The sequence below is a fragment of the Polistes dominula genome, unplaced genomic scaffold, assembly GCF_049000335.1.
Source record: "Polistes dominula isolate Pdom_NZ unplaced genomic scaffold, Pdom_raw_medaka contig_15, whole genome shotgun sequence".
NCBI lineage: Eukaryota > Metazoa > Arthropoda > Insecta > Hymenoptera > Vespidae > Polistes > Polistes dominula.
In genome coordinates, this window is record NW_028300915.1 from 6,897,921 (window position 1) to 6,923,084 (window position 25,164).

Consider the following 25,164-nt stretch of genomic DNA (forward strand, 5'->3'; position numbering starts at 1 on the left):
TTACATAAATATAGGAACTTACAAAACATACTGTTCCAAAAAAAAAGACTTGTTTATATTTTAATACAAATTTTCATAAAATTTCACAAATATATGAATTACTTTTTTTATTATTATTAATTAAAAAAGATATACTCTGCTGAAAGTCATGATAAATGTATTGCTTAATTAAATTGTAAGTAAATTGCTTAATATTAATAATGGAAGAACTTTATACTAATAATACCAATCGTATAAACTATTACATGAATTATATGAAAAACAAAGCTAACCATATTATTGTGTTTTATAGCTTGAATTGTATTGCTGTTTAAATATCTTTTTTCCACAATCAGTGTTTGCATTAGATACATACTCTTTGGAGAGAAAGGAGCGTCTATTGCCTTTTTTATTTTGTGAATTATAACTCTGAGGTGATTCTCTTATTTCATTAAACTTTGTTTGAGGTCCTGTGACTTTATTATTTGCAAGAAAACTGCTTCCATAATTCATATAATCTTTTGGTGATATTATTGGAAGATTATTAATTTCTTTATCTAATAGCTCATTGTCTTGATTTTTTTGCTCTTGATCTATGTAACATAAAAAAAATTAAAATATTAAAAAAACTAAAATAGATGTTATTTATAATACAACAAATTTCTAAGATCAAATGTATACTTTTTTTAATTTCTAAACTCTTATTTTACTTACCTATTTGTTCTGGCATATTTATTATGACTTCTTGTGCCTTTAAATTACTGTTATATGCTTCATTGTTTTTTAAGCTTGTATCATTATACCAAGACTTAGATATAGGTTTCATAAAATTTCTTCGCACGTTTTGCTCACATGAAACTTCTGTCCGTACATAAGGTGGACTTTGTGTTACCGCACCAGGAGTCTTGTAAATTATATTGTTTGATTGCAATTGATTACAACATAACATACAATTACATTGATTAGGATTTGTAACGATGGTTACTGGTGCTGGATAAATATTAGGTGAATTCCAATGGTGGAAAAGTAAATAATTATTTCTGCAGACAGGGCAATTATTTATGCAATATAAAGGATTCATTCCATATCCATGTAAGTTATATTGCTCATCTGCAATTATCATAGGATGTGTACCATAGTTTGGCTGTGGTCTAACCACATTTGAATTATTATATGGAACCATGTTTGGCATTTGATATTGCATCATATTTGCATTTTTTGTATTTGTAGGTAAGTTTTGATTAGATATGGAGCTTGTATTCATTAAATTGTTTTGCATAGTTGGTACATTTCCATATTGATTTAAATGCACTGCATTTACATCAGAATTGGGCACATTAGGAATTAATGAGGACAAAGTATTATTTATTGGACAACTTCTTCCAAGTGGATCAGTGATGGGATGAATAAAATTGTGATGTGAAGATGTCTGTTGTTGATAAATGTTTTGCTGTCCATTTTTATAATTATGCCAAACATTAGAAGAGTACATATTATCAAATTGTGGATTACTATCACAGGAGTCATTATAAGCACTTTCCTTAATATTTTGGTTATTTGTTTGTAAATTTGGTAAATCTTGCAAAGGTGAATTTATACATATCTCTTTTTGTTCTATGCATTCATTAACGAAATTATTATATGAAAAATCTTGTATAGTATTTTCATCAGTTTTTTCTATCTCTTTAGAAGATATATTCGTTTCTTGTTTTACAGAGTTAGTTACTAATTTATCATCAATAAATTCATTAATGCATTCATCTTTTAAAGTTGGTGTTTTTGCAACTTGCTCAGTTTCTATTGTTACATGTGGTTTTGCATTATCAGATTTATTATCAGAAGTTATTAATTTATTATTAAGAGCACAATACTCTTCATTTAAATTAAATGATTGTGCAGTTGTTCTTAATTGTATGGGTTGAAATGAATTTGAATATTTTTTCTCCTTAGCAACAGAATATTGTGTAGTTTCTGATGAATCATTGTATGTTTTCGGTATTGATTTGTTTTCTGTTTTCCTGTATGAAGAGTTCATACGATTTACTTTAAATTGCTTGTTGACATTATTTGAGATTGTTTTATTTTGTTCATTTTCTTTAACATTCTTACTGGCACATCTTGATGGAGATTCTGAAGAACACTTCATATCAGATTCCTTCTTAAAATCTTTCATTTCATTTTTGAGTTTATTGTCAATTGTAACAGTCTGATTTTCATATATTTTCTTAGATTTAGCAGAAAAATTTGAAGTTTTTGATAAATTAAAACTACATGTATCATTTTTAGTAGTGCATAATAGATCTGGACTTTTTTCTTTTAAGTTAATATTATTACTACTTTTTTCTTGGACGTTATCTAATAAAATATATGTAAAAAAAATAAGATTTGTAAAAGAAAAATTGTTGCATATATAAAAATGAATTCTTTTGGTTACCTTTTTTTAATGCCATTGTCATCGCTGTACCAGATTTTGAATTCAATTTTTTTACGCTACTCAATTTATCATTATTATTTTTATCATCAATATTTGTTTGATTTGTTTTACTTATATTGTCTTGTACTTTCAGCGGAACAAGATTACTCACTACAGCGTCTCTAATTATTGAAATGTATAAATATATACAACTCAAGTATTACATTGAATGTTTATAAATTATATGATCAACTTACTGACTTGTATCCTCTGTTGCTATACTTAACATACTGGAATTGTCCTTTTCTTGATCCTCCAACTTACATTTCATTTTAAAATTTTGTATGATCAAACTATCAGTATTAGTCATATTAATTATTTCTTTCTCTTCCAATTGTTTTAAATCTAATTCTGGTTTATTTAAAAGTGAAGAAGTATTTTCTCTTTTATTTTGTAAGTTCCAAGTAGATACCGTATTTGTTAATAGAACTGATTTTTCAGTTATGTCAGTTTCAATTTCAAAATTACATTTATTGTCATGTGTTATAAAATTAGTATTAATAAAGTTTGGTAAGTCTACGTTATTGTTTACAGAAGTATGAGTGGACTTAACCACTTCAAGATCTTTTAAATTTTTTACGCCTTTCTTTACACTATAATACAACAAAATGGTATAATCTTTTATATAGATTTCTTAGTAAATAATAAATTAATACAAACATTTCATATATATAATGGATGTTAATATAAAATCTACTAATTATACAAAACAAAAATTTCATAAGTTTATTACATAAAAGAAATATAATTATATGATATTTTCACATTCTTAAAAAATTAATAAATTGAACATACTAGCCTGATAAAGGTACATTATTTTTTAGCCACTGCATATTTTGCAACTTGCTAATAACAGCTACCTGCTGTTTTTTAGACGTATTTTGTAAAGTTTTATTTTGATATTCCATTTTACCTATCGTACAGACGCGATTGGTAATAATATTAATTATTATTTTTAACAAATACAATTAATGAGTAAATAAGTTAATTTAACATTAAATTAATATCTACAGAGTAAATATATATAGCATAAGAAAATATAACACGCATTAGATAAAAAAAAAACATAAACAAAATATCAAATAAAAACACCATAGGTCAAACAAAATACATACATGGCAACATCTCCTAACATAGAGTTGAAAATTCGTATTATTATCAACGGTTATTCGATTTGCATCACAAAGTATTTATTTACATATTGAAACAATGAATAATACGAAAATTATATAAATAGTAATTACTCTAATGACACATAAAGAATAATAATAAAAAATATAAAATAAAACGGTAAAGTGGAAAGAGAAATGAACGCAATATGACAATGCTTTAAACACGTTTTTCAAATATACGAACGAAATAAATAATAATATATTTTATACTTACCACTTAATAATGTATCGTCAGACTCACTTAATATTTAAACTTTTGTACTTATCACAAAATTATTTATTCTATTACTTTAAAAATCTAATAATCGCACACTGTATAATATCGAGATGTCATTATTTTGATAACTTTCTGCTTACTTCGTTGATTTTCGATAACGAGAAAATTCAAACGTATATCAATTCAAATATTGGAAGTTTTACAAAGTACAAAAGGGATGTTATTATTTTTAATGTATATAATAAGTTTTAAATATCAATCTTTATAGGAAGTCAACGTTTAACTACTACTCAAACATAACTGATCCACGCCTACAGTTTGAAATGTGAACGATTGCAAAATTTCAAACTCCGTTTTATTCATTGGTCACAACTAATTGCAGATTCGACCAATTACAGTGAAGATTAATTTCATTGAATAATCAAATCACAGATTTTATATTCTAATTGAAAATATCTGTCGTAAAAAGTAGCATTAGAATATTAGAATAATAAGCAAAATTTAAATTAATTTTTTATTATTATAATTATATTAAAAAAACAGATATTTATTTATAAATATTATTAATTTATTCCTAAATTTATTGCAATAATTTAGAAAGGACAATAGCGATAAAATCATTGAAAGATTATCATCTGTCGATAAGTCTGGATTGCAATGCCATCTTTGCGCAATGAAATCGTACAAATAAATGTGCAAGGTATCGAAACCAATGACGTCAAGTTTATAACCTTCAATAACGAAGTTCCGGATTTTGACATTTATTTCGTTCTAATTGGCATTTACTTTAATGCAATATATATGGATTAGAATATCAACAATTAAAGAAAAGTGTCGAATTATCGAAATATCAAGTTTTATTTCAATAAAAATAATTATCGTGTTTCTAGGTTATAAAATATTAGGTGTGTTTAATCGTGTAACCTAAAATGTGACGTGTCTGTGTACGTTTGTTGTAAAGTGAAATATTTTCAATAAATGTGTGAAATACTCCATTATAATTATTGATATCGATTTTATTAATACTGTAAACAAAAATGAGTGATTTATTTTTTATTGTTCTTTAGTAAGATGTTTTGTATGAATAGTTAGCAGTCAACCACATGTTTAATATTATTTCTAGATATTTGCGTTGGTAGTAGATACATACGCCGTCATTTCGATGCGGTTTATTTTCGATTGTGTAACAGAAAGGGTCAAGTAGTCGTGGCCCTTCAATGAAAGCGATGGACACTATCAGCTGTCAACGTGATATATCACGCGGTATTTGTAAAGACAATCTCTTTGCTGATTGGTAGAGCAAGAAAAATTCATTTGCATTCGATTCGGTGATTCCAGTGCGAAAGGAAATTGAAGTAAAGGTATTTATGACCTAGAATTATGAAATTTGTTACCAACTAATTGTGTAATTAAATTAGAGAAAAACTATTCAAGGCTATTATTTCTCTTTACTTAGTAAATCATGTAGTTAAATCGTTCGTTTTTGTGTTCGCCTTAAACGATTACGATTTTCTCTACGTTGCGTGCGTCTTATTACCTTGTCCAATAAGAATAAGTCACTATTGTATACTCTCGAATGAATGGGTATCGAATCAAATGGCGCGAAAACTATGCTAATTTGATTTATCTCATAAGAAAAATCTAGTTAATTATTCAGAATAGAAAATTGGTCTCAATTATTTTAAAGAATAGTTCACTTAAGAATCAAAATTTTACTCGAGGGAAATATATAAAATATAAGCTTAGTTATTTATTGTATTATTTGCTAAGTTATCTATTATTATTTTGATAAGATATTCAATTTTTTATTTTAACAATGTCTTGTGTTAGTTTACAATTACCATAAATAATTTTTGTCCTTGTACGATACGAGTACGAGTTAATGCAAGACATAATAAAAAGAGGTTTTAAATAAGTAACAAAAACCACAATACGATCACCTTCGAAGTGCACTGACATTACGTAGTATGTTGCTATGTTCCTAAGCTTATATATATACATAGTAATACACATACTAGTTTAACATACACAGTAAGAAGCACGTTACGTTCAATTGTGACTAACACGAGCTGACTATTTATACGGATTTACTTGTCCCAATACTTTTGCACGTAACCGTACTCCCAGGAGGCGTACCCTCTCACGTTCATTCATAGCGTATTAACGTAAGGCTTAAAAAGCGAAGAAGGTTGATAGCCAACTTTTCCTTCGTCCATACGCGAGTTTCGCTTCTCTCCTTCGCGTTACTATATAAACGATCAACTAGTCCCGGATAACTTTCAGTGAGTGACACGCGGTATAGCGTTCCCGATACGAGCGTTTTTTTTTCCAACAAGCTTTTACCGTTAGTGTGCAAAGAGATAGCGAGAGAGATAGAGAGAGAGAAATATTGAAGGTAGTCGAAGAATTTCAAGTTACTTCAGAGATGCAAATTCAATCAACACATCAATTATACTGTTCTTATGAATCACATTTCTTTCGAGTTTAAGGATTTTGTTTTACGAAATATTCGTGTTTTTATGAAGATATTCTTGAATAATATTAACCGGTTTTTTTGAAATCGAATAACGAAAAAGTTAAAAGTCACATTTGTTTTTTTGAAAATTAAATTGCCATCAAATATGTAGAGTTACGTAGAATCTCTTGAATGAATTCTTGTGAAAGGGCAGGTGCACGAATAAATAGATTTCTCCCTCTGGTATACAGCTGCACAGAAGATAGCGTAGCCTCGTAATTATCGACGCATCGACTACTACTAGATCACTGCTTAAAACTCGTAAGTTTATTTTTGGAGGATAAAAAAAAGGGGTCATTCGATATATTAGAAGCGTTGTTTCGTTTTCTTTTTCTTTACCGAACAATAATTATATATTAAATACAATTGCATGCTTATCTTTTAAAAAACGGTATTATTATTTTGAGAATCATTACGCAAATTTTTATTCGTAAAATGAGCTTGCTTTAACGAGTGTTTCCATGCTCGAGTGAAACTCTAATGAGAGACGTCGTCGAATAAAAATAACGATGGGGTTCCTAAATAATGATTGATACTTATATATATTATTTTATAAGTGATCAATTATTAAGAAAAAAGTCACGTAAGTGACTTAAGAGATTTAATTCCTAAAACGTGATTTTTATGTACACATGCGAAATTCTTTAAATTAAAATCATTTACAATGTATGCATATCGTTCGACATTTAATAACAAAGTAATACTAAGATTTATTGATAAAAATATCTTATTGATGAAATTCTGTTCATTTTCGACTTTAACAGGGGATTACATACAGAAAGTTAGTGCAAAAGATTATCAAAATGATAGGTTGTTGATATTTTATCAAGCATTTGATAATAAGTTCTACGAAGTCTCATTGCGTACTCAAATTGTAATGTCAATTTTAATTTCGCGAGTTTTATAATCATTAATATTACAATATATGTCAAAATAATAAATAAAAATTTCGTCATCGAATTTTCTTCTTCCGTCAACGTGCATACATGTTCTTCGAATGTTTTCGTTTTTTACAAGTCGACCTTACGAACTTTGCTTTTCGATAAACTCGAACGTCGTTGTTTCATTTGTCAAATTTCTTAGTTTATTAGTGCGTATCATCCTTGTTTGAAATTTATTAAAATCTGTTTTTATTAACTTTACCATTAAAAGAGAAAATCGTAAGTAAACAGAAAAAAATAGGGAGAAAAAGAGAGAGAGAAAGAGAAAACAAAAATAAAATTAGATATTCGAATTATCGAGTTATTAAATTTGTTTCTTTGCCTGCACCATATAAGTAAATTTCTTATCGTATCTTATCCGTAAAGCATTCGAGAAAGGCAGTCGAGATTGATTAATTTAGAAAAAATGAAAGCAGAAATAAGGTTGTTATGTCGTCATCGGGATGGACTTTAAAACAAAAACCAAACATATTACGACTGAATATATCTTTTCGGTTGTATGGTAAATTAACATACTTACTCTTATTAATGTGTGCATACGCTACTAACAATAAATACAGGTGCAAGCGATTTCCTATCACATATTTTTATTAACATACCCACATAACACGATAAGTTTTGAAATCTTTCAGCAAAGGTTTCGTAAAATATTTCCAAAAAATCTTTCAGTAACCTTGCAGGCATCATTCTAAAATATTTTGAAAAAGATTCATAAAAGATTTTACAAAAATATTTTAAAAACATTTCTAAAATATTTTACTGATAGAGTAATCTTTTGCAAGTCTCTTAAGGGTTCATTCTGGTTTATACGCTAAAAAAAAAGGCTATTTTCACGATTTTTTTTTAGGCTTAGAAGGATGCATATACATATGAAAGTTTTTGGGTATGATAAATACACTCTAGAAGTACGAGAAAATTTTTTTTTTATTGTTTTTAACATATTTTGACATTCAAAATGGCTGACAAACGTGAACCCTTCAAAAGTAGGTATGCTGTTGGCGGGCATTGAAATTTCAGAACGGCTGATCTAAAACAAAAAAATTAAACGGCTTTAAATTCAGTATGACAATGGCTATCGGGTATGCTAAAACTATCAATTTTTATGAAAACAAAACAAAATGACGGTCATTTTTCGAAAAAGAAAAAAATCGTTCATTTTTTTCGCAGTTTTTTGTAACAAAAAATATAGTAAAAATTAATATTTTGACTTGGTTATTGCATGCAAGATAGCCATTCATGTGTAGAGTATGTGGTTAAAATTTCAGAAGGATCGGTTGAGTAGTTTCGGAGATATCATGCCCGCCAACCGAAAAAACGTTGTTTCGAGAAAAACGCGTTTAAAGTATTTTTTTTTTTAATTTTAAAAAAGTCTGACTTTACCTTATTCTGCGATGCCTGCACCATACAGTATACCTTCTGATTCTTCAAAATACTCATTATCTTCCACTCTAGCCTTTTTTCATTGTGGCCTGGCCTCTTTTAAAGCTTCTCCGCTCAAACGATTGACTGAGCGCACACGCGTGTTGTCGCGGTTACTAGCGTAATTGACTGCGATAGGGCCAAGTTTTATCCCCAAAACGTGTATTATTTTCAGTATTGGATCAAAACCTTCGTTGAATATACAAGCTGCCAATTGAATTGTTGAATATTTCAATAATTTTTGTACCATTAAATAGGTGTTTAGGCACCATAGCCCAAACGCATTTGTTGAAGCACTCATTATTATTTTGAGTGTGGCCACCTAAACATCTTTCAAGTAATTCTGTTTTTGTCAGGTCAACATCAACCTTTTGTTTTTTGCTGCTATATTCATGCAGAGACATTTCCACTTACACAACCGCAGATGGTTTGTCTCCTCTATCTGTAATATCTCTATGTGTTTGGGTCGCAAAATAATATACTTAGACTGCTCGGATCGTTCTAAAATTTTTGTATGATAATTCTACATATGTTTACTTTCGAAAAATGCAAAAAAAAAAATTGATTTTTTCAAAATGATAAACCAGAATGAACCCTTAACGCAGACATTTTCACCTTTTAGAAAGATTTTTTAGAAACCTTTTTGAAAGGTTTAAGGGGGTCATCCCATGTGATGGGCTCAAAAAATCGATTTTTTTTTTTCATAAATTGCTTTCCTAACATGTCTAGAATACGGTAGTAAAGTGATTTTTGAAAATTCGAAGTCGTTTTAAAGATACAGCAGGTAGAAGAAAGAGCTGTTCGGAGCGCTGAGTTGGGGTCCGGGCCTATTGTGTACCGTCGACTTTATACCTGGCCCTTCTTTTATACATATATACATTTATACAAGTTTAGACAAGTTTCTACAGGCTTAAACAGAAATTTAATAATAAATAAAGTTATTCAAGAAACAACGAAATTCTACGGATTAGCTATTCGACGTCATCCAGATTCGCTTGAAGATATGAAAAAAGAAGTTTGGGCAACGTATTATCACAAATGTTCTTCAGATGAAAACCCTCAACATCAATTTTGTCCAGAAGGCGAAGACAGTTGGTGTAAATGGCGTAAGGCAGATGCTAAGAATGAGCTCGACCAATTTCATCATGATAAACCACTTCTAATACCAGAAGTACAAGTAGCTATCAAACCGGTTTTCGAAGATTTATCGAAAGCCGAATTATTAATTCGTTGTTTAGGAGCAGAGACACAAAACAATAACGAATCTTTGCATCTTCATTCTGGCCCCAAGATTGTTGAAATTGCTAGCTACTTATCAGTTATCATCTTTAATGAAGCTTTTCAAGAAATGTTTTAGAAAGTTTTTAGAAAGTTTTTATGTTATGTAGGTATACATTCCAATTCTTTTTATATTGTTGGAATATGTAACTCAGATTTAAGAATGAAAATCAATCTCTTTGGTTTTCTTCTTAGATTTCTAGAAAACCATAGTTTATGGTACACGTATGAATTTGCATGCTGTGGAGATCGAGAGCGAGTCATAAGCTTAATAGGTGTGCACCTTTGTTCATTTTTTGTAATCTATTCGAAATAGCCCTTCGGTAATGATGTACCATTCCTTGTGCATTTAACACGTTCAACCCGGCGCATTTTTTTGAAGTCCGTATGGTTGGCGAGCTCGAGATTATAAATTGTTTACTCGTCTGGCAGCGCTTGTTTGTTTGACTATTTTTTCTGTTGTCAGTGGCTACGTGTGGACCACCGGTGATTCACGCCGCCAAACGGAGCAAACTACGTGTGGACCACTGGTGGTTCACGCCGCCAGATGAAAGCAATGCCTGTGAACCACCGGTGGTTCACGTCGGGTTGAACGTGTGAATAAAGTTTTCTGGTTTAAAATTATATTTTGTGTTATTTTTCATTTATAAGAACCCAATAATCCTACAGGTTATGGGCCCAGTTTACATACAAAATCCACCTGCGTGCTGCGTGTAAAATTTATTTTTTGTGTGTGAATAAATTGTGCTTTGTACAACGGATTAGAAAACAACGAAGTCGAGAATCTCCAGCTATTTATCTCAAAGGGTTTGAAATCGAAGGAAGTCTCATACCAGGCTTTGGACAGACTTATACAACTCAATTTTTAAAGTCAACGAGAGTAACGTACATATTCGTAAAAATAGTTATTCTTTTTGTCTCTCGCCTCTTTGTAATCGCTTTGTCCTAGAACAAAAAACGATCATATGTTCGGCGGCTCCACCGCTTCGAGTCACCCCTTGTTTAAACATTCGACTAAATAGAAGACGAAGAAATCGTGACGTCATAAAAGACGTTGTATCCCCTCCTTCGGTCTGCAGCTAGCGATAAGCATACATCCCCTTCCTCGATTTATAACCTAAGAGGCGTACCGCGTGATCGAGAACCCAACGCACGGCGATAAATTTTAACAAACAAAAAAAAGAAAGAAAAAATGGAAAACTCATAATTGAAAAGAAACAAACTCTCATTACGCAAGAGATTACTTGAATTAAAATTACAAGGTGATACACCTTTAACAAAGCATTTTACGATTTTCGATGAATTAGTTTCCGACCTACTTGTTGCTGGTGTTAAATTAGAAGAGACTGACAAAATAGCTCATTTATTATTAACTTTGCCAACTACAAATAATGGCATAATAACAGCGATCAAAACTTTATCTGAAAAAATTATAACTGACAAAATAGCTTATTTACTATTAACCTTGCCAACTACATATAATGGCATAAGAACAGCGATCGAAACTTTATCTGAAAAAAATATAACATTAGCTTTTGCAAAAACAAGGCTTTTAGACCATGAAATAAAATTGAAAAATGAGAGCAGTGATACAAGTGCAAAAGTTTTGCAAGTAGTCAGTCAAGAATAATCAAATAGTAATAATAATAATAATAAAGTGACTATGTATGGAAATTCTCAAAAGCCAAAACAATTCAAGAGAGGAGGACTGCCCAAAAAAGGCTTCAAACGCATTAATAATTCCAGACAATCTGGCATAAACTGTCATTTTTGTGGTAGAAATAATCATGTCATCAAAGACTATATTTTCCGTAAGAAGAGAGCAAAATTTTTGGAGGAAGAGAAGAGAAAGAAGTCTGCTCAAATGGCACAAGAAATTGAATCTTAAACATCATACTCAAACATATCGGGTTTTGCATTCATGATAGAAAATTATCAAGAGGAAGATGCAACAAGCCGGGATGAGTATTCTTTTTAATTATAAAGGTAATAAAAAATGGTAAAGCTATAATGAAAGGGAAACTATTGAATAATTTAATTGCCATTGACTTAAGAGTTGATTTAAGTAAGGTAAGCTCTAGTTTAAAAGTTTATAGTGCCATACAAAATAATTATGAATTATGGCATCAACGCTTAGGTCATATTGGCAAGAGTAAATTCTTAGAATTGAAGAATAGACAAATGGTTTATGATATAAGTGAAATAAATAACGTAACGTCTAATGACAACTTGTGTGAAGCTTGTGTATATGGCAAACAAGCGCGTTTACGTTTTAATAAGGCTAAAGATAAAAGTAATGTAAAAAGAATATTGTTTGTTGTTCATTTTGATGTATGCGGCCCAATCACCCCTCCTACAATAAACAATAAAAATTATTTTGTTTTATTTATTGACGGGTTCACTCATTATTGTGTCACATACCTGATTAGTTATAAATCAAATGTGTTTTCGGTTTTTAAAGATTTTATTTTAAAAAGCGAGGCTCATTTTAATTTCAAAATAGTGAATTTTTATTTTGACAATGGAAGAGAATATTTATCAAGTGAAATGAAAGATTTTTGTGTACAAAAAGGCATAACTTTTCATTTAATTGTACCACGAACCCCTCAATTAAATGGTGTATTTGAACGCATGGTTATAATGGTCACTGAAAAAGCCCGCGCAATGATAAGCGGTGCTCAGTTAAACAAAGCATTTTGGGGTGAAACAGTTTTAACTGCTACTTATTTAATTAATATAATCCCAACATAAGCTTTGAAGCAAAAGAAAACACTATACGAACTTTGGCATGGCAAAAAGCCTCAATTAAGATATTTGAAAGTTTTTGGTAGCACGGTGTATATACATAACAAAGTTTGAAAAAGAAAGTTTGATAATAAATCATTCAAAGGAATATTGGTTGGTTATGAGCCAAACAGTTATAAAGTGTGGGACGTGGAAAATGAAAAGTTTATAGTGGCGAGAGATGTCATTGTTGACGAATCAAATTATCTGCTATCAAGGCCGGAAATGAGACTAAACGGAATAAATACTGAAAATTCAGGAACGGATAAATCTGGTATATTTGGTAATATTATAAAAACCGTAAAGTCTCATAAATCTGATAATAATAAATCAGATATAACACTAACAGATAATTCTGATGATTCTGATTCAGAAATGTCTGAGTCAACTCAGGAAGAAAAATCTAGTAAAGCAATTGAACTAGATAAAATGCCTTTAAGTAATGATAAATCTGTGATTGAAACAGATGTACACAATAATCAGAATCACAATAATAAGAGTGAAAAACAAATTGAGCCCGAACCCAGAAGGAGTGATAGGATAAAACGCAAGCCTCATGTTTCATATGAGGAAATTAATATAAGGAATGATTATTTATTGTGTGCCACATCTATCGTATGCCAAATTCCTAATTCAGTTAGTAAAATAAAACATAGGCACGATAGAGAAAAATGGGAACAGGCTATGGATGATGAAATAACTTCTCTTATGGTGAATAAAACATGAGATTTAGTTACAAAGCCTGAAAATAAAAATATTGTTGATTGCAAATGGGTATTTGCAATAAAGAACGATGAATTTGGAAATCCTGCTAAATATAAAGCTCGCCTAGTTGCTCGCGGTTTTAGTCAACAATATTTAATTGATTACAATGAAACTTTTGCTCCTGTGGCAAGGATTTCAAGTTTCAGATTTATAATTGCATTTGCTAATCATCATAATCTATTAATTCATCATATGGATGTAAAAACTGAATTTTTGAACGGTACATTGAAAGATGAAAGTTCCTGAAGGTGTAAAATGCAATTCTAATTAAGTTTGTAAATTAAACAAAGCTCTTTATGGATTAAAACAAGCCGCGAGGTGTTGGTTTGAAACGTTTGAAAAAGCTTTAGAAAAAAAGGATTTCGAAATTTATTAGTTGATCGATGTATTTACATATTAGACAGAGATGATGTATCGAAAAATATTTATGTTGTACTGTATGTTGATGATTTAGTAATAGCTACAGCTAATAATGACACAATGGATAAATTTAAAAATTATTTGAAGCATAAATTCTATATGACAGATTTGAAAGATATAAAACTTTTTCTTGAATAAAAATTGAAAGAAATAAAAATCAAATAAGTTTAGATCAAAGTGCATACATTAAAACAGTGTTGACTAAGTTCAATATAATATATAATTGCAATCCAGTTAATACTCCTCTTCCGAGTAAATTAATAGTTCATTCCGGTTTATACGCTAAAAAAAAAGGCTATTTTCACGATTTTTTTTTAGGCTTAGAAGGATGCATATACATATGAAAGTTTTTGGGTATGATAAATACACTCTAGAAGTACGAGAAAATTTTTTTTTTATTGTTTTTAACATATTTTGACATTCAAAATGGCTGACAAACGTGAACCCTTCAAAAGTAGGTATGCTGTTGGCGGGCATTGAAATTTCAGAACGGTTGATCTAAAACAAAAAAATTAAACGGCTTTAAATTCAGTATGACAATGGCTATCGGGTATGCTAAAACTATCAATTTTTATGAAAACAAAACAAAATGACGGTCATTTTTCGAAAAAGAAAAAAATCGTTCATTTTTTTCGCAGTTTTTTGTAACAAAAAATATAGTAAAAATTAATATTTTGACTTGGTTATTGCATGCAAGATAGCCATTCATGTGTAGAGTATGTGGTTAAAATTTCAGAAGGATCGGTTGAGTAGTTTCGGAGATATCATGCCCGCCAACCGAAAAAACGTTGTTTCGAGAAAAACGCGTTTAAAGTATTTTTTTTTTTAATTTTAAAAAAGTCTGACTTTACCTTATTCTGCGATGCCTGCACCATACAGTATACCTTCTGATTCTTCAAAATACTCATTATCTTCCACTCTAGCCTTTTTTCATTGTGGCCTGGCCTCTTTTAAAGCTTCTCCGCTCAAACGATTGACTGAGCGCACACGCGTGTTGTCGCGGTTACTAGCGTAATTGACTGCGATAGGGCCAAGTTTTATCCCCAAAACGTGTATTATTTTCAGTATTGGATCAAAACCTTCGTTGAATATACAAGCTGCCAATTGAATTGTTGAATATTTCAATAATTTTTGTACCATTAAATAGGTGTTTAGGCACCATAGCCCAAACGCATTTGTTGAAGCACTCATTATTATTTTGAGTGTGGCCACCTAAACATCTTTCAAGTAATTCTGTTTTTGTCAGGTCAACATCAACCTTTTGTTTTTTGCTGCTATATTCATGCAGAGACATTTCCACTTACACAACCGCAGATGGTTTGTCTCCTCTATCTGTAATATCTCTATGTGTTTGGGTCGCAAAATAATATACTTAGACTGCTCGGATCGTTCTAAAATTTTTGTATGATAATTCTACATATGTTTACTTTCGAAAAATGCAAAAAAAAAAATTGATTTTTTCAAAATGATAAACCAGAATGAACCCTTAAACTATGAATTATTAGATTCAGCTGAAAATTATGATGCCCCTTGTAGAAATGTTATTAGTTGTTTAATGTATATAATGGTATGTACAAAACCTGATTTAAGTACAACAATAAATATTTTGAGTAGATACTCCAATAAAAATAACAAAGAACTTTGGTAATGTTTGAAAAGAGTCCTTCGGTATTTAAAGGCTCAATGGATTTAAAATTAACTTATAAGCGAGGTGCTTATGATATAATCTTATGTGGCTATGTTGATTCGGATTGGGACGGAGATCACGGAACTGACAGAAAAAGTACTACTGGTTTCTTATTTAAATTATTTAAACGATGCACGATATGTTGGAATACAAAAAGACAAGCATCGGTCGCAAGTGCCTCAACTCATGCTGAATGGCTCTTTATGAAGCTGTGAAAGAGGCTCTTTGATTAAAATCATTAGCAAATAGTATTAATATAAATATTGATAAACCTATTGCTATATATGAGGATAATACCGGTTGCATAAGTATTGCCAGCAATCCAACAAGCCACAAAAGATCGAAGCATATTTATATAAAATATCATTTTTCGAGAAAACAGGTTGAAAATAATGTAATTAAACTTAATCATGTTCCAACAGGTATTCAATTGGCAGATATATTGACAAAACCTCTGCCTGCTGCAAAATTTCTGGAACTTAGAACAAGGCTGGGTCTTGAATAATAACAACCTGGAGAAACAATTTATGCAATAAATAATAACAATAATTATTATGTATTTTTATGATTTTGGAATGGTCTGATAAGGTTTTGGTTGGGTTTTCCTTATCCTTGCAGTGAATGCTGGACCATATGTATTTTCCCAACAGTACAAGGAATAGCCGTCTGTGAAATAGTAATAGTAGTTTGTTACCAAGCTTGAATCATGTATGTTTTCATTCAAAAGTTTTGTTACTTTAAAGAGGATTAATTTTCGAGGGGGCGTGTTGGAATGTGTAACTCAGATTTAAGAACGAAAATCAATCTCTTTGCTTCTCTTTTTAGATTTCTAGAAAACCATAGTTTATTGTAACACGTATGAACTTGCATGCTGTGGAGATCAGCTGATGTCATATATGTCGCCGATATCGAGAGCGAGTCATAAGCTTAATAGATGTGCACCTTTGTTCCTTTTTTTTAGTCCATTTGAAACAGTCCTCCGATAAAGACGTGCCATTCCTTGTGTACTTAAATATAGAAGTTTTTTAGTTTAAAATTATATTTTGTGTTATTTTTCATTTATAAGAACCCAATAATCCTACATATATAATCAGTAAAATATGCATATATTTCAAGGTTTGTTTCAATTGCAAAATTATGTAGCCGATGAATAACGATGAATACAAATTCCCAAGTAAAGAGTTTCAGTTATTCCATGAGATAAAATGTTTCGCTTGTGCACACTTTCTACATATTTCCAAAATATATTCATGTTTCTTATAAAAAAATTTGCTAAAAAGCTTGTAGAAATAAACATTTTTCTTAATTTTTCTCATTGTTATTAACGATTCATACACATTTGTTCTAATTTATTTTAAAGTTTGAATATTTCGTGGAATGTTGTAGATAAATTATTTAATACAATGAACGATTTTATTTCGAAGGTAGTATGGCGGAAAATACAGTGGAAGTTCAAAGAAAGTTTAAAACGAGATCATGCGGGAGATATTTCCGAAAATTTGTGAAAAGACGGATACCGATCTTGGAATGGTTACCTAAATACAATTCGGAAAAATTTTTCAACGATGCGATCGCCGGTGTCACTGTTGGACTCACTGTAATGCCGCAAGGATTAGCTTATGCGACTTTAGCCGGCTTGGAACCCCAGGTACGAAAGAATGGCTATCTCATCCTTTGTATTTTCTCATTACGCCTTTCTAACTCACGCGAATGAAATTTTTCCATTTGACTATGAGTTAACTCGAATTTTTATGCATTTTCACAATGACAAGTTGATATGCCTATATAGAATGCATCTCATAAGTGGGTCAAATTATAAATTTGTTCCTTTTGCAGATAGAAACAAATTGTAAATGTACTCAATCCACTCATGCAAAAATTCACTTTATAATAAAGTTTTTTAAATAATCTAAAATTTTCCTTTATCATTTTTGTCTACTTAAAAATAGGGAACAGATTTATAATGTTATCCAGTTATTGAGTAAACTTTACATATATGCTTCATCTATTTGATGCAAAATGATATGATCTAGAAACAATACCATATCACATAATATAAACTATTTCTCATATATCGTCAACTCCGTTAACAATGACAGATTCGATCGTTTTAAAGCACGGAACCATACTATGATATATGCGGTGAAAGTTTATATATAACGTATATATATATATCTGGTATGAAAAATTCAAAGCGTTTATTTACGAGATATTATGTTGATATTATAAATATTTTCTAATCGGGTTTATTAAATATTTTTTAAATTCATAGTACACATTCCATATTCTGTAATACTTGTAACAACATAATATATGTTTCATATAATTTATATAACAAAGTCTGGATTAAGAATATATTACTATTAGGGTGCCCTGCCACGCGTTGCTGTGGCTCACAATCAGTCCGATACACACGTCTTTAAGTCAACGAATTACCTTGTACCGCAATCTGTAAAAATCTTATCGAACTAACAGAGATAATCATAACACTTTGTTAATAAACAACAAATAATTCGCAATAAAATAATATTGCGATTATAAATTAAGATATAAACTATTCTATCTTTCAAGTTGGATGAAACTGCACACAGTGTGCAAAATTTTATTAAAATCGGTTCAGTAGTTTAGGAGTCCATTGCGAACAAACAACGTGACACATAATTTATATATATTTATTACCATTAAGAAATATATGTATATGTTATTACGTGTATCATTATATTTGGTAAATCGTGATTGCTTTTTATTCGTAAAACTGGTTAATTCTCTTATCTCGATTTCAAGTAAAATTCAAGTAAATTATTATTGAATATTTTTATTTTATTAACAGATAAAAAGGCCATTAACGATTTGTGTTGCTGTAATTGCTGATCCGTGAGATGAATGTACACATACCCCACTTGAATATAATTGCGTGAATTTTGAAATCAATGTTTATATATGTCTTTACAGTTGAGTATGCAATTGCATTTTGTTTTTTACAGTATGGGCTCTATTCCGCTTTTATCGGTGCTATGGTTTACGTTATATTTGGTTCTTGTAAAGATATTACCATCGGTCCAACAGCACTTATGGCTATAATGACCCACGAATATGTTCAAGGAAGAAGTCCAGATTTTGCTGTTCTTCTTGCATTTTTAACCGGATGTTTACAACTACTAATGGCCTGCTTGCATTTAGGTGATAATTTGTTACGAGAGAATAATATTTATTAGATATTTGTTTTATACCATCCTCATTTCATTTTTCTAGGTGTCTTAATCGATTTTATATCTGTACCAGTGACAGTAGGATTTACATCGGCAACATCTGTTATCATAGTAGCTTCTCAATTAAAAGGTCTTTTGGGATTAAGGATTACATCCGTAGGATTCTTAGATACTTTGATAAAAGTCTTTCAAAATATTTACCAGATAAGTCCTTGGGACACTGTGATGAGTTTCACTTGTATTATCATTCTGTTATCGTTTAGGGTAACTCTTATCTTTTAGAACATTTGTTCGTTATTTCTTATTGAATGTTTATTTATTTGCTTACATTTTATTTATAGAAAATGAAGGACATTAAATTATGTTCCGATCAAAAAAAAGCATCAACCTGTCAACGAATACTGACTAAAACAATATGGATGCTTTCAACAGCACGAAACGCTATTATCGTCATTATCTGTTCAATAATTGCTTACAATTTGAACACGTCCGAGTCTAATAATCCTTTTATTTTAACTGGCAAAGTACGATCCGGTCTTCCATCATTTGGTTCACCACCATTTTCAACTCATGTTAACAATCGTACCATTGGCTTTATGGAAATGTGTTCAGAATTAGGAACGTCTATATTATTAGTTCCAATTATCGGAGTACTCGGCAATGTAGCTATTGCGAAAGCATTCGCCAATGGGGGAAAAATTGATGCTACGCAGGAACTCCTTACCTTGGGGATTTGCAATCTTCTTGGATCCTGCGCCAGTGCAATGCCCGTTACAGGATCCTTTAGTAGATCCGCGGTGAATCATGCTAGCGGTGTAAAAACACCAATGGGTGGTCTCTACACTGGTGTACTGATTTTACTGGCTCTCAGTCTTCTCACTCCATATTTCTACTTTATTCCAAAAGGTTTAATAATATACGTTTTTATAATCGTTATTTATGTCAATCAACTACAACTACAATACTTACATTTTAACTTTTTTTTAGCATCATTAGCTGCAGTAATTATTTGTGCCGTTATATACATGATCGAGTACGAGGTCGTGAAACTCATGTGGAAATCTAGCAAGAAAGATCTCATACCGATGTTTGTAACTTTCCTTTTTTGCCTCATCATTGGAGTTGAATATGGAATTTTATTGGGTGTCGGGACTAATTTGATATTTTTATTATATCCGTCTGCACGACCAAGTGTACATGTGGATAAGTGTAACGTGAGTAAAGTTAATTATGAATTGTTATTGCAGTAAACAATGAATGTTAGGTATATCAATAGGTTTGTATGTTTTATTTTTTAGACCGACTCTGGTGCGGAATATCTTTTAATTACTCCAGGAAATAGTTTATATTTTCCTGCTGTAGATTTTATTAAACAATCTGTTGGTGATGCAGGAGTAAAAGAAGGTTCTAGTCAATTGCCAGTGGTCGTTGATTGCAGATATGTCCTAGGTGCAGATTTTACAGCTGCCAAGGTAAAATATTGCTAAGGAAATGAAAAATATTATATAAAGATCACAGTATCTCATTTTTTTCCGATATTTTAGGGCATAGCAACGCTAATCGGCGAATTTAATAATCGCAAGCAAAGCCTGTATTTCTTTAATCCACGATCCGATGTTGTTGCCGTATTAAAAGGTGCTTGCGGTGAAGAATTTCAGTATGTTTCTACTCAAGAAGAACTTTCGTACTTATTATCAACAAGTCAAGGTAATTTAATGATTTACGAACTGATATTTTTTAATAATTACAAATTTGATATATTGTACTTTATTATAAATTATCAGCTGTAATGAATGGATTTTATACTTTTAGATAAATCATCCCGACAATTATTAGAATTATCTAAAGGTAAAAGTAACGAGTCATTATTGTTAACTAATTTAGGAGTTGTTCATAGAAATAATCGATCATCCGCTCATGAACTAAGCGAAGTTACAACCACATTGTTACATGCTACGGCTAGTTGAAATGTAATTATTTCTACCCAAATATATTTCAATTATTCTTTTTTTTTTTGTAGTATACTCGTTTTTTGTAGAATCTCGTGAAATTTTTAAAAATATTTTTTTGATTTATATTTGAGTATACGAACGAATTTATTTGCTTATACTTTTTTTTTATAAATATTAAATATTTTATATAATATGATAAGTGTAATTGTTCCTCTTATCACTTGCATATATAATATATTATTTCATTTATCATCAACATGGGGAATGGAGTTTTAATAAAATATCTTTTTTTTATCTTTATTCATTTAATTATTATTTTATTATTTAGAATAATTAAATGCAAGATGATTTACTTAATATCTCTCTTTTACTTACCTATTATTTGACTGATCAATTGTAACGCATCGAAATATATGTTATTAATAAAGTAATTTCAACCCCTTTCCTTCTTACTTGTGATTTATACGAAACTTAATAAAACACTATGACGTTCAAATAAATGTATATTAAATAAGTCAACTTACATGTATAGAAAGTATTATAGAATATACAGATCGTGAGAATGTTTGATATTACAGTTATTCAATCATCTAAATATTTGTTTCTTATTTACGGTATGACGTATAGTTATAATGTTATTCTTTCATTAATATCAGATAATTATGAGATTTAACCTCTTTACATTAAATAATGCAAATTTAATAAATTAAAAGCAAAGTTACAATAGCATGTTATCGAAATTATTGGTCATTCTACTTAATAATTTCTCGGAATCCTCCTATATGATCCTCGAAATTTGTTTAATTATAGAAATGAGATATTTAAATGTTATATTTTCTCGCAAGCTGTTATTTACATTTTTGCTTAAATATGCATAAGATACAGCCTTTGTTGTAATTATATCAGTACTGCACGCAGACACGATTGCAATGAGAACAAAATATTGCACAATGCATTTAAGAGATCCCTCCATCACCACCGTAATCATCTTATGTGAATGCACATAATTTTGTAATGCTTATAAATATAAATTAATTTCTAAGCGATACTGCGAACATTTGTAAATATTGCACAAGGATTTGTTAAGTTCATTACAAATTTTAATAATAAGTAGTATATAGAAAAAATATATTAGTCTCTTTTGGTCAATTAAACAATATTTTCTCAGCGATTCGATGCAATCGCTACTTAAATTTTATAAATTTTATGAAAACATCGATCTAATGATTTCAATATAGACCTGAAACAACATCAGTAACCTTACCACGTTTACCAATTACGGATGAAGTAGTATTTCGTCTTGCCAATGGATTATCTTTAATCCGTTGATCACCCGAATACTTTCCTGCGTTGAATCGGTTTTTGCCAAGTCCAAAAGTATCATAGGTTCGCCCAGCGAAAATACCAGTATTATTTGATTTATTTGAAAACCTATTGACGATTGATTTGTTTTGCCCAAATGAATTATGTTTGGATTCAGTTTTTGATAATCCCATGGGTGTAGTTTCAGAATTCATTTCATTATCCCTCCTTGCTAATTCTAATTCCTTTTGATAATTCCATTGGCGAGTTTTCTGTTCTTCATACAATTCATCATTCCTTAATTGTTTATTGCTTATATGACAATTATAAAATTCATCATTTAATAAATGCTTGTTTCTTACCATTGATTCCTCTCTTCTAGCTTTTTGCTTTTCACGATCTGCATAATTATTTTTCGAATTATCCAATTTATTGGATTTAACTTTTATCGATTGTTTATCATTGCGAATATTATTTGACTTCGGTTGATGTCTATTTGCGTTCCACTCGTTCTTCTCTTCCGTTATAACGATATTAACCATTGAATCTAAGCCTTCGTCGATTCTATCCAACGATTTTGTAAGCAAGTTGGGTGACTTGGGTGCTTCTATAGAACGTGGTCTTCGAGTTACGAGTGGATCTAGATTATAATCCGTAATATAAATCAAACCACTGTCGCTTCCGCCTCTCGAAGAGCATTGATCTTTTCTAGCGATATGGGATACATGATGAAAGGATTCAGATCTTCGCATTTTGGACTTGGAGAAATCTTCTGTGATTGAACGATGTTCCTTGTGTAAATTATCCGTACTGCTAGGTCCTCCGTAATTTTGAAGGCTACGATGTTCATCGAACGAGTTTAAGCTTTCAAATTTTCTAATACGACATTCCACTCGACTTCCTGTCGATCTTCTCGAACGAGGCGTCGACGTATTTGAATCTAGATAATCATGACTGGTTGATCGGCGTAAAAGCTTCCTCTTTTCTACCTCACTCTTATATTTAGAACCATGTCGATGAACGGAAGATTGACGATCTGTTTGATGCTTTGAGAAATCCAATACTTTAGAAGACGTTTCATATTGCTTATACGCATCTACCTGTTTAATCGATCCACTTTCAGCTTGTAATCGTGCTTTAGATGAAATAGAAGGCTCATAATTTCTTATGGTTTTTCCTTCTACATTACTTTTATTATTTCCAAAATGATGAAGATCATCGAAACTTTTTCTGAATTTGGCACTCTTATCGGCAATGTTGTTAGACAACATACCAGTCGTAGATCTCTTTTGAAAATGTTCAACCACAGCGGTCTCTCTGATGTGCTCCTCATAGGATTGATTTTTTTCATTGTACTTCAATCTAGAAGCACTTAACAAAGAATCACTGCCATCGCCTAAGGTTTCCTCCTCGAGTTCTTCGTCTTGAGAGTTGTAAGGTTCATTGTGATCGGCAAAATTACAGTGTCTCACCGCCATTAGTGCCGATAAACATGGTGGTGTTCTTCGCGGTGGTTGCGGATGAAGAATGGTCGGAACTATAGCATCTTCGACATCCGGTCCCTTGACGACTATCTTGACGCTACCCTCCAATGAAGATTTTGAGATCCTTCGTGATCCATCCGAGCTTAGTCTTCTAGTGACACTCGAATTATCGCTGTAATCACGATCGTTACCAAAATAAGTCACTTGTTCACCTTTCTCCTGACGATTTTGTAAGACATTATTCGAAGCAGTATTAGAATTGAATATCTTTCGATCAATTTGTTGTTCTCGTTTTGATACTTGCTCGTACAAACAGACTTCCGAATTGTCATAAGAATGTTTTGAATTTGGTCTGAAGAGAGAATTTTTTACAAAAGCAGGATCATTTGAATCTAATTCTGTAGATCTTTCTTGATTTTTGTCGCTGAACTCTTCCTCGGCATCCTTCACGATAATCCTAAGTTCCTCGATAACGTCATCAATCGTTGTTTCCTGATCGTTGTCTTGAATTGCCGTGATTTTTTGGTGATCGTTCTGAGATTGATGCTTTATGTCTTCTGGACTGCTCGATCTTTCCGATGAACTGATACCTTCGTCTTCCGCATTCGATGATACCTTTTGCGTTTTATTAATTCCTAGAATCGTTCCGCTAGACATATTATCACGATTCTCAGCATTGTAATTGTTAAGCTTTTCTACTTGTAATTTCTCAAGTTGATTTTGTAAAGCAGAAACCTTCTTGCTTAAAATTCTACAAGTCTCTTCGGCACGTAGAACCCTTCGTTGTAGGGCATCCACATCGACACAATTTTGTGCCCATTTTTGGACTTCCTTTCGTAAAAGATCAGTCAATGTATCTTCCTCTCGACCGTCGGATTCTCTCAACCATTCTTGGAGTACCTGCGGCTCTAGTCCAGCTTCGCAGGCCTCCGCCTACAAAATAATTTTCATTTAAATATATACATTTTATTAGTCAATGAAAATATATGTTTAATGAAGATAAACAAATATTATTTTTTCCTATAAATTTTTATCTATTAATATTTAATGATTTATCACACGTTGTACGTTCGTATTTCAGTTTCTATGAACAAACATTTTATTATTCTTACCTGAATGTATAATCTTGTTTGTGTACGAGGTGCTGATTTTAAAAAGGCATTCAAGAAGGATACTCCTGCCACTCTCAGAGCAATCGCAGCTCTGGGAGCTAGAAGTGCGCCAGCCAAAAATCTAAACCTTCCACCTTCGCCGTATTTTAACCTCAACGTGGAAACAGCTTCAGAAACTGCGGCGTGTCCACTTGCAGTCTGACATACCTTCGTCAGCAACTGTAAATTCGATTAATTTCTTTCCTTTTTTTCTTGATAAACTACTTATAAACATCTTAAGTTATCAAATAAGCGTTAGTTTCAATTACTACATTTTTTACGATTATTTTTTATAACCATTAGAAGTCTTTTATATATATTTTTTTTCTTTCGGTAATTTATTTTCTATATACCAAAGTCTACAGCGTAGTTATTACAATATTTCAACTCATCTTCATTCTTATTATCGCTGATCT

The 25,164-nt window shown here is 30.9% G+C and overlaps 3 protein-coding genes across 11 annotated transcripts in view; 1 reads left to right on the forward strand and 2 right to left on the reverse strand.

Annotated features, from left to right (window-relative positions):
• Positions 1-46: 46 nt before the first annotated feature.
• Positions 47-4,412, reverse strand: LOC107070216 (uncharacterized). 4 transcript variants are annotated; one of them, XM_015328204.2, is made up of 6 exons: positions 3,839-4,412; positions 3,248-3,365; positions 2,650-3,045; positions 2,414-2,574; positions 694-2,334; positions 47-572 (listed from the first exon to the last, which is right to left on the reverse strand). In XM_015328204.2, exons 2-6 carry the CDS (start codon positions 3,358-3,360, stop codon positions 277-279), a joined length of 2,607 nt encoding a protein of 868 aa, XP_015183690.1. In that variant the 5' UTR covers positions 3,361-3,365; positions 3,839-4,412; the 3' UTR covers positions 47-276. The 4 variants fall into 4 exon arrangements, with proteins under 4 accessions (XP_015183690.1, XP_015183699.2, XP_089026406.1 ...); XM_015328213.2 differs by lacking the exon at positions 3,839-4,412 and adding an exon at positions 3,568-3,780 and having other exon boundaries at positions 694-2,109; XM_089170280.1 differs by lacking the exon at positions 3,839-4,412 and adding an exon at positions 3,568-3,780.
• A 154-nt stretch (positions 4,413-4,566) lies between these two features.
• LOC107070191 (sodium-independent sulfate anion transporter) lies at positions 4,567-21,540 on the forward strand. 4 transcript variants are annotated; one of them, XM_015328166.2, is made up of 10 exons: positions 4,568-4,821; positions 4,965-5,202; positions 17,075-17,298; positions 18,635-18,830; positions 18,903-19,123; positions 19,201-19,765; positions 19,847-20,073; positions 20,158-20,331; positions 20,404-20,566; positions 20,672-21,540. In XM_015328166.2, the coding sequence occupies exons 3-10, from the start codon at positions 17,080-17,082 to the stop codon at positions 20,824-20,826; spliced, it is 1,920 nt and encodes a 639-aa protein (XP_015183652.1). In that variant the 5' UTR covers positions 4,568-4,821; positions 4,965-5,202; positions 17,075-17,079; the 3' UTR covers positions 20,827-21,540. The 4 variants fall into 4 exon arrangements, with proteins under 4 accessions (XP_089026408.1, XP_015183652.1, XP_015183660.1 ...); XM_015328174.2 differs by having other exon boundaries at positions 4,568-4,746; XM_089170282.1 differs by having other exon boundaries at positions 4,567-5,202; positions 16,073-17,298.
• The window catches only part of mwh (multiple wing hairs), a 49,250-nt gene continuing 45,005 nt past the window's right edge, over positions 20,920-25,164 (reverse strand). For 2 of the 3 annotated variants that reach the window (XM_089170276.1, XM_089170278.1), the window contains exons 5-6: positions 24,710-24,928; positions 20,920-24,530 (exon numbers count right to left, since the gene is read on the reverse strand). In XM_089170276.1, the coding sequence (XP_089026402.1) occupies positions 22,041-24,530; positions 24,710-24,928 (2,709 nt within the window). In that variant the 3' untranslated portion in view covers positions 20,920-22,040. The remainder of the gene's footprint in view (positions 24,531-24,709; positions 24,929-25,164) is intronic. The other variant, XM_089170277.1, reaches the window with a different exon arrangement.

Coding starts and splice junctions, on each gene's coding strand:
- LOC107070191 (XM_089170282.1), top strand. CDS start 17,080: ATGGCGGAAAATACAGTGGAAGTTCAAAGAAAGTTTAAAACGAGATCA. Junction 19,124..19,200: donor TCATTCTGTTATCGTTTAGG/GTAACTCTTATC, acceptor TTTTATTTATAG/AAAATGAAGGACATTAAATT. Junction 20,332..20,403: donor CAGATTTTACAGCTGCCAAG/GTAAAATATTGC, acceptor CCGATATTTTAG/GGCATAGCAACGCTAATCGG.
- LOC107070216 (XM_089170280.1), bottom strand. Junction 3,046..3,247: donor AATGTACCTTTATCAGGCTA/GTATGTTCAATT, acceptor GTTGTATTATAG/TGTAAAGAAAGGCGTAAAAA. Junction 2,575..2,649: donor GCAACAGAGGATACAAGTCA/GTAAGTTGATCA, acceptor TTCAATAATTAG/AGACGCTGTAGTGAGTAATC.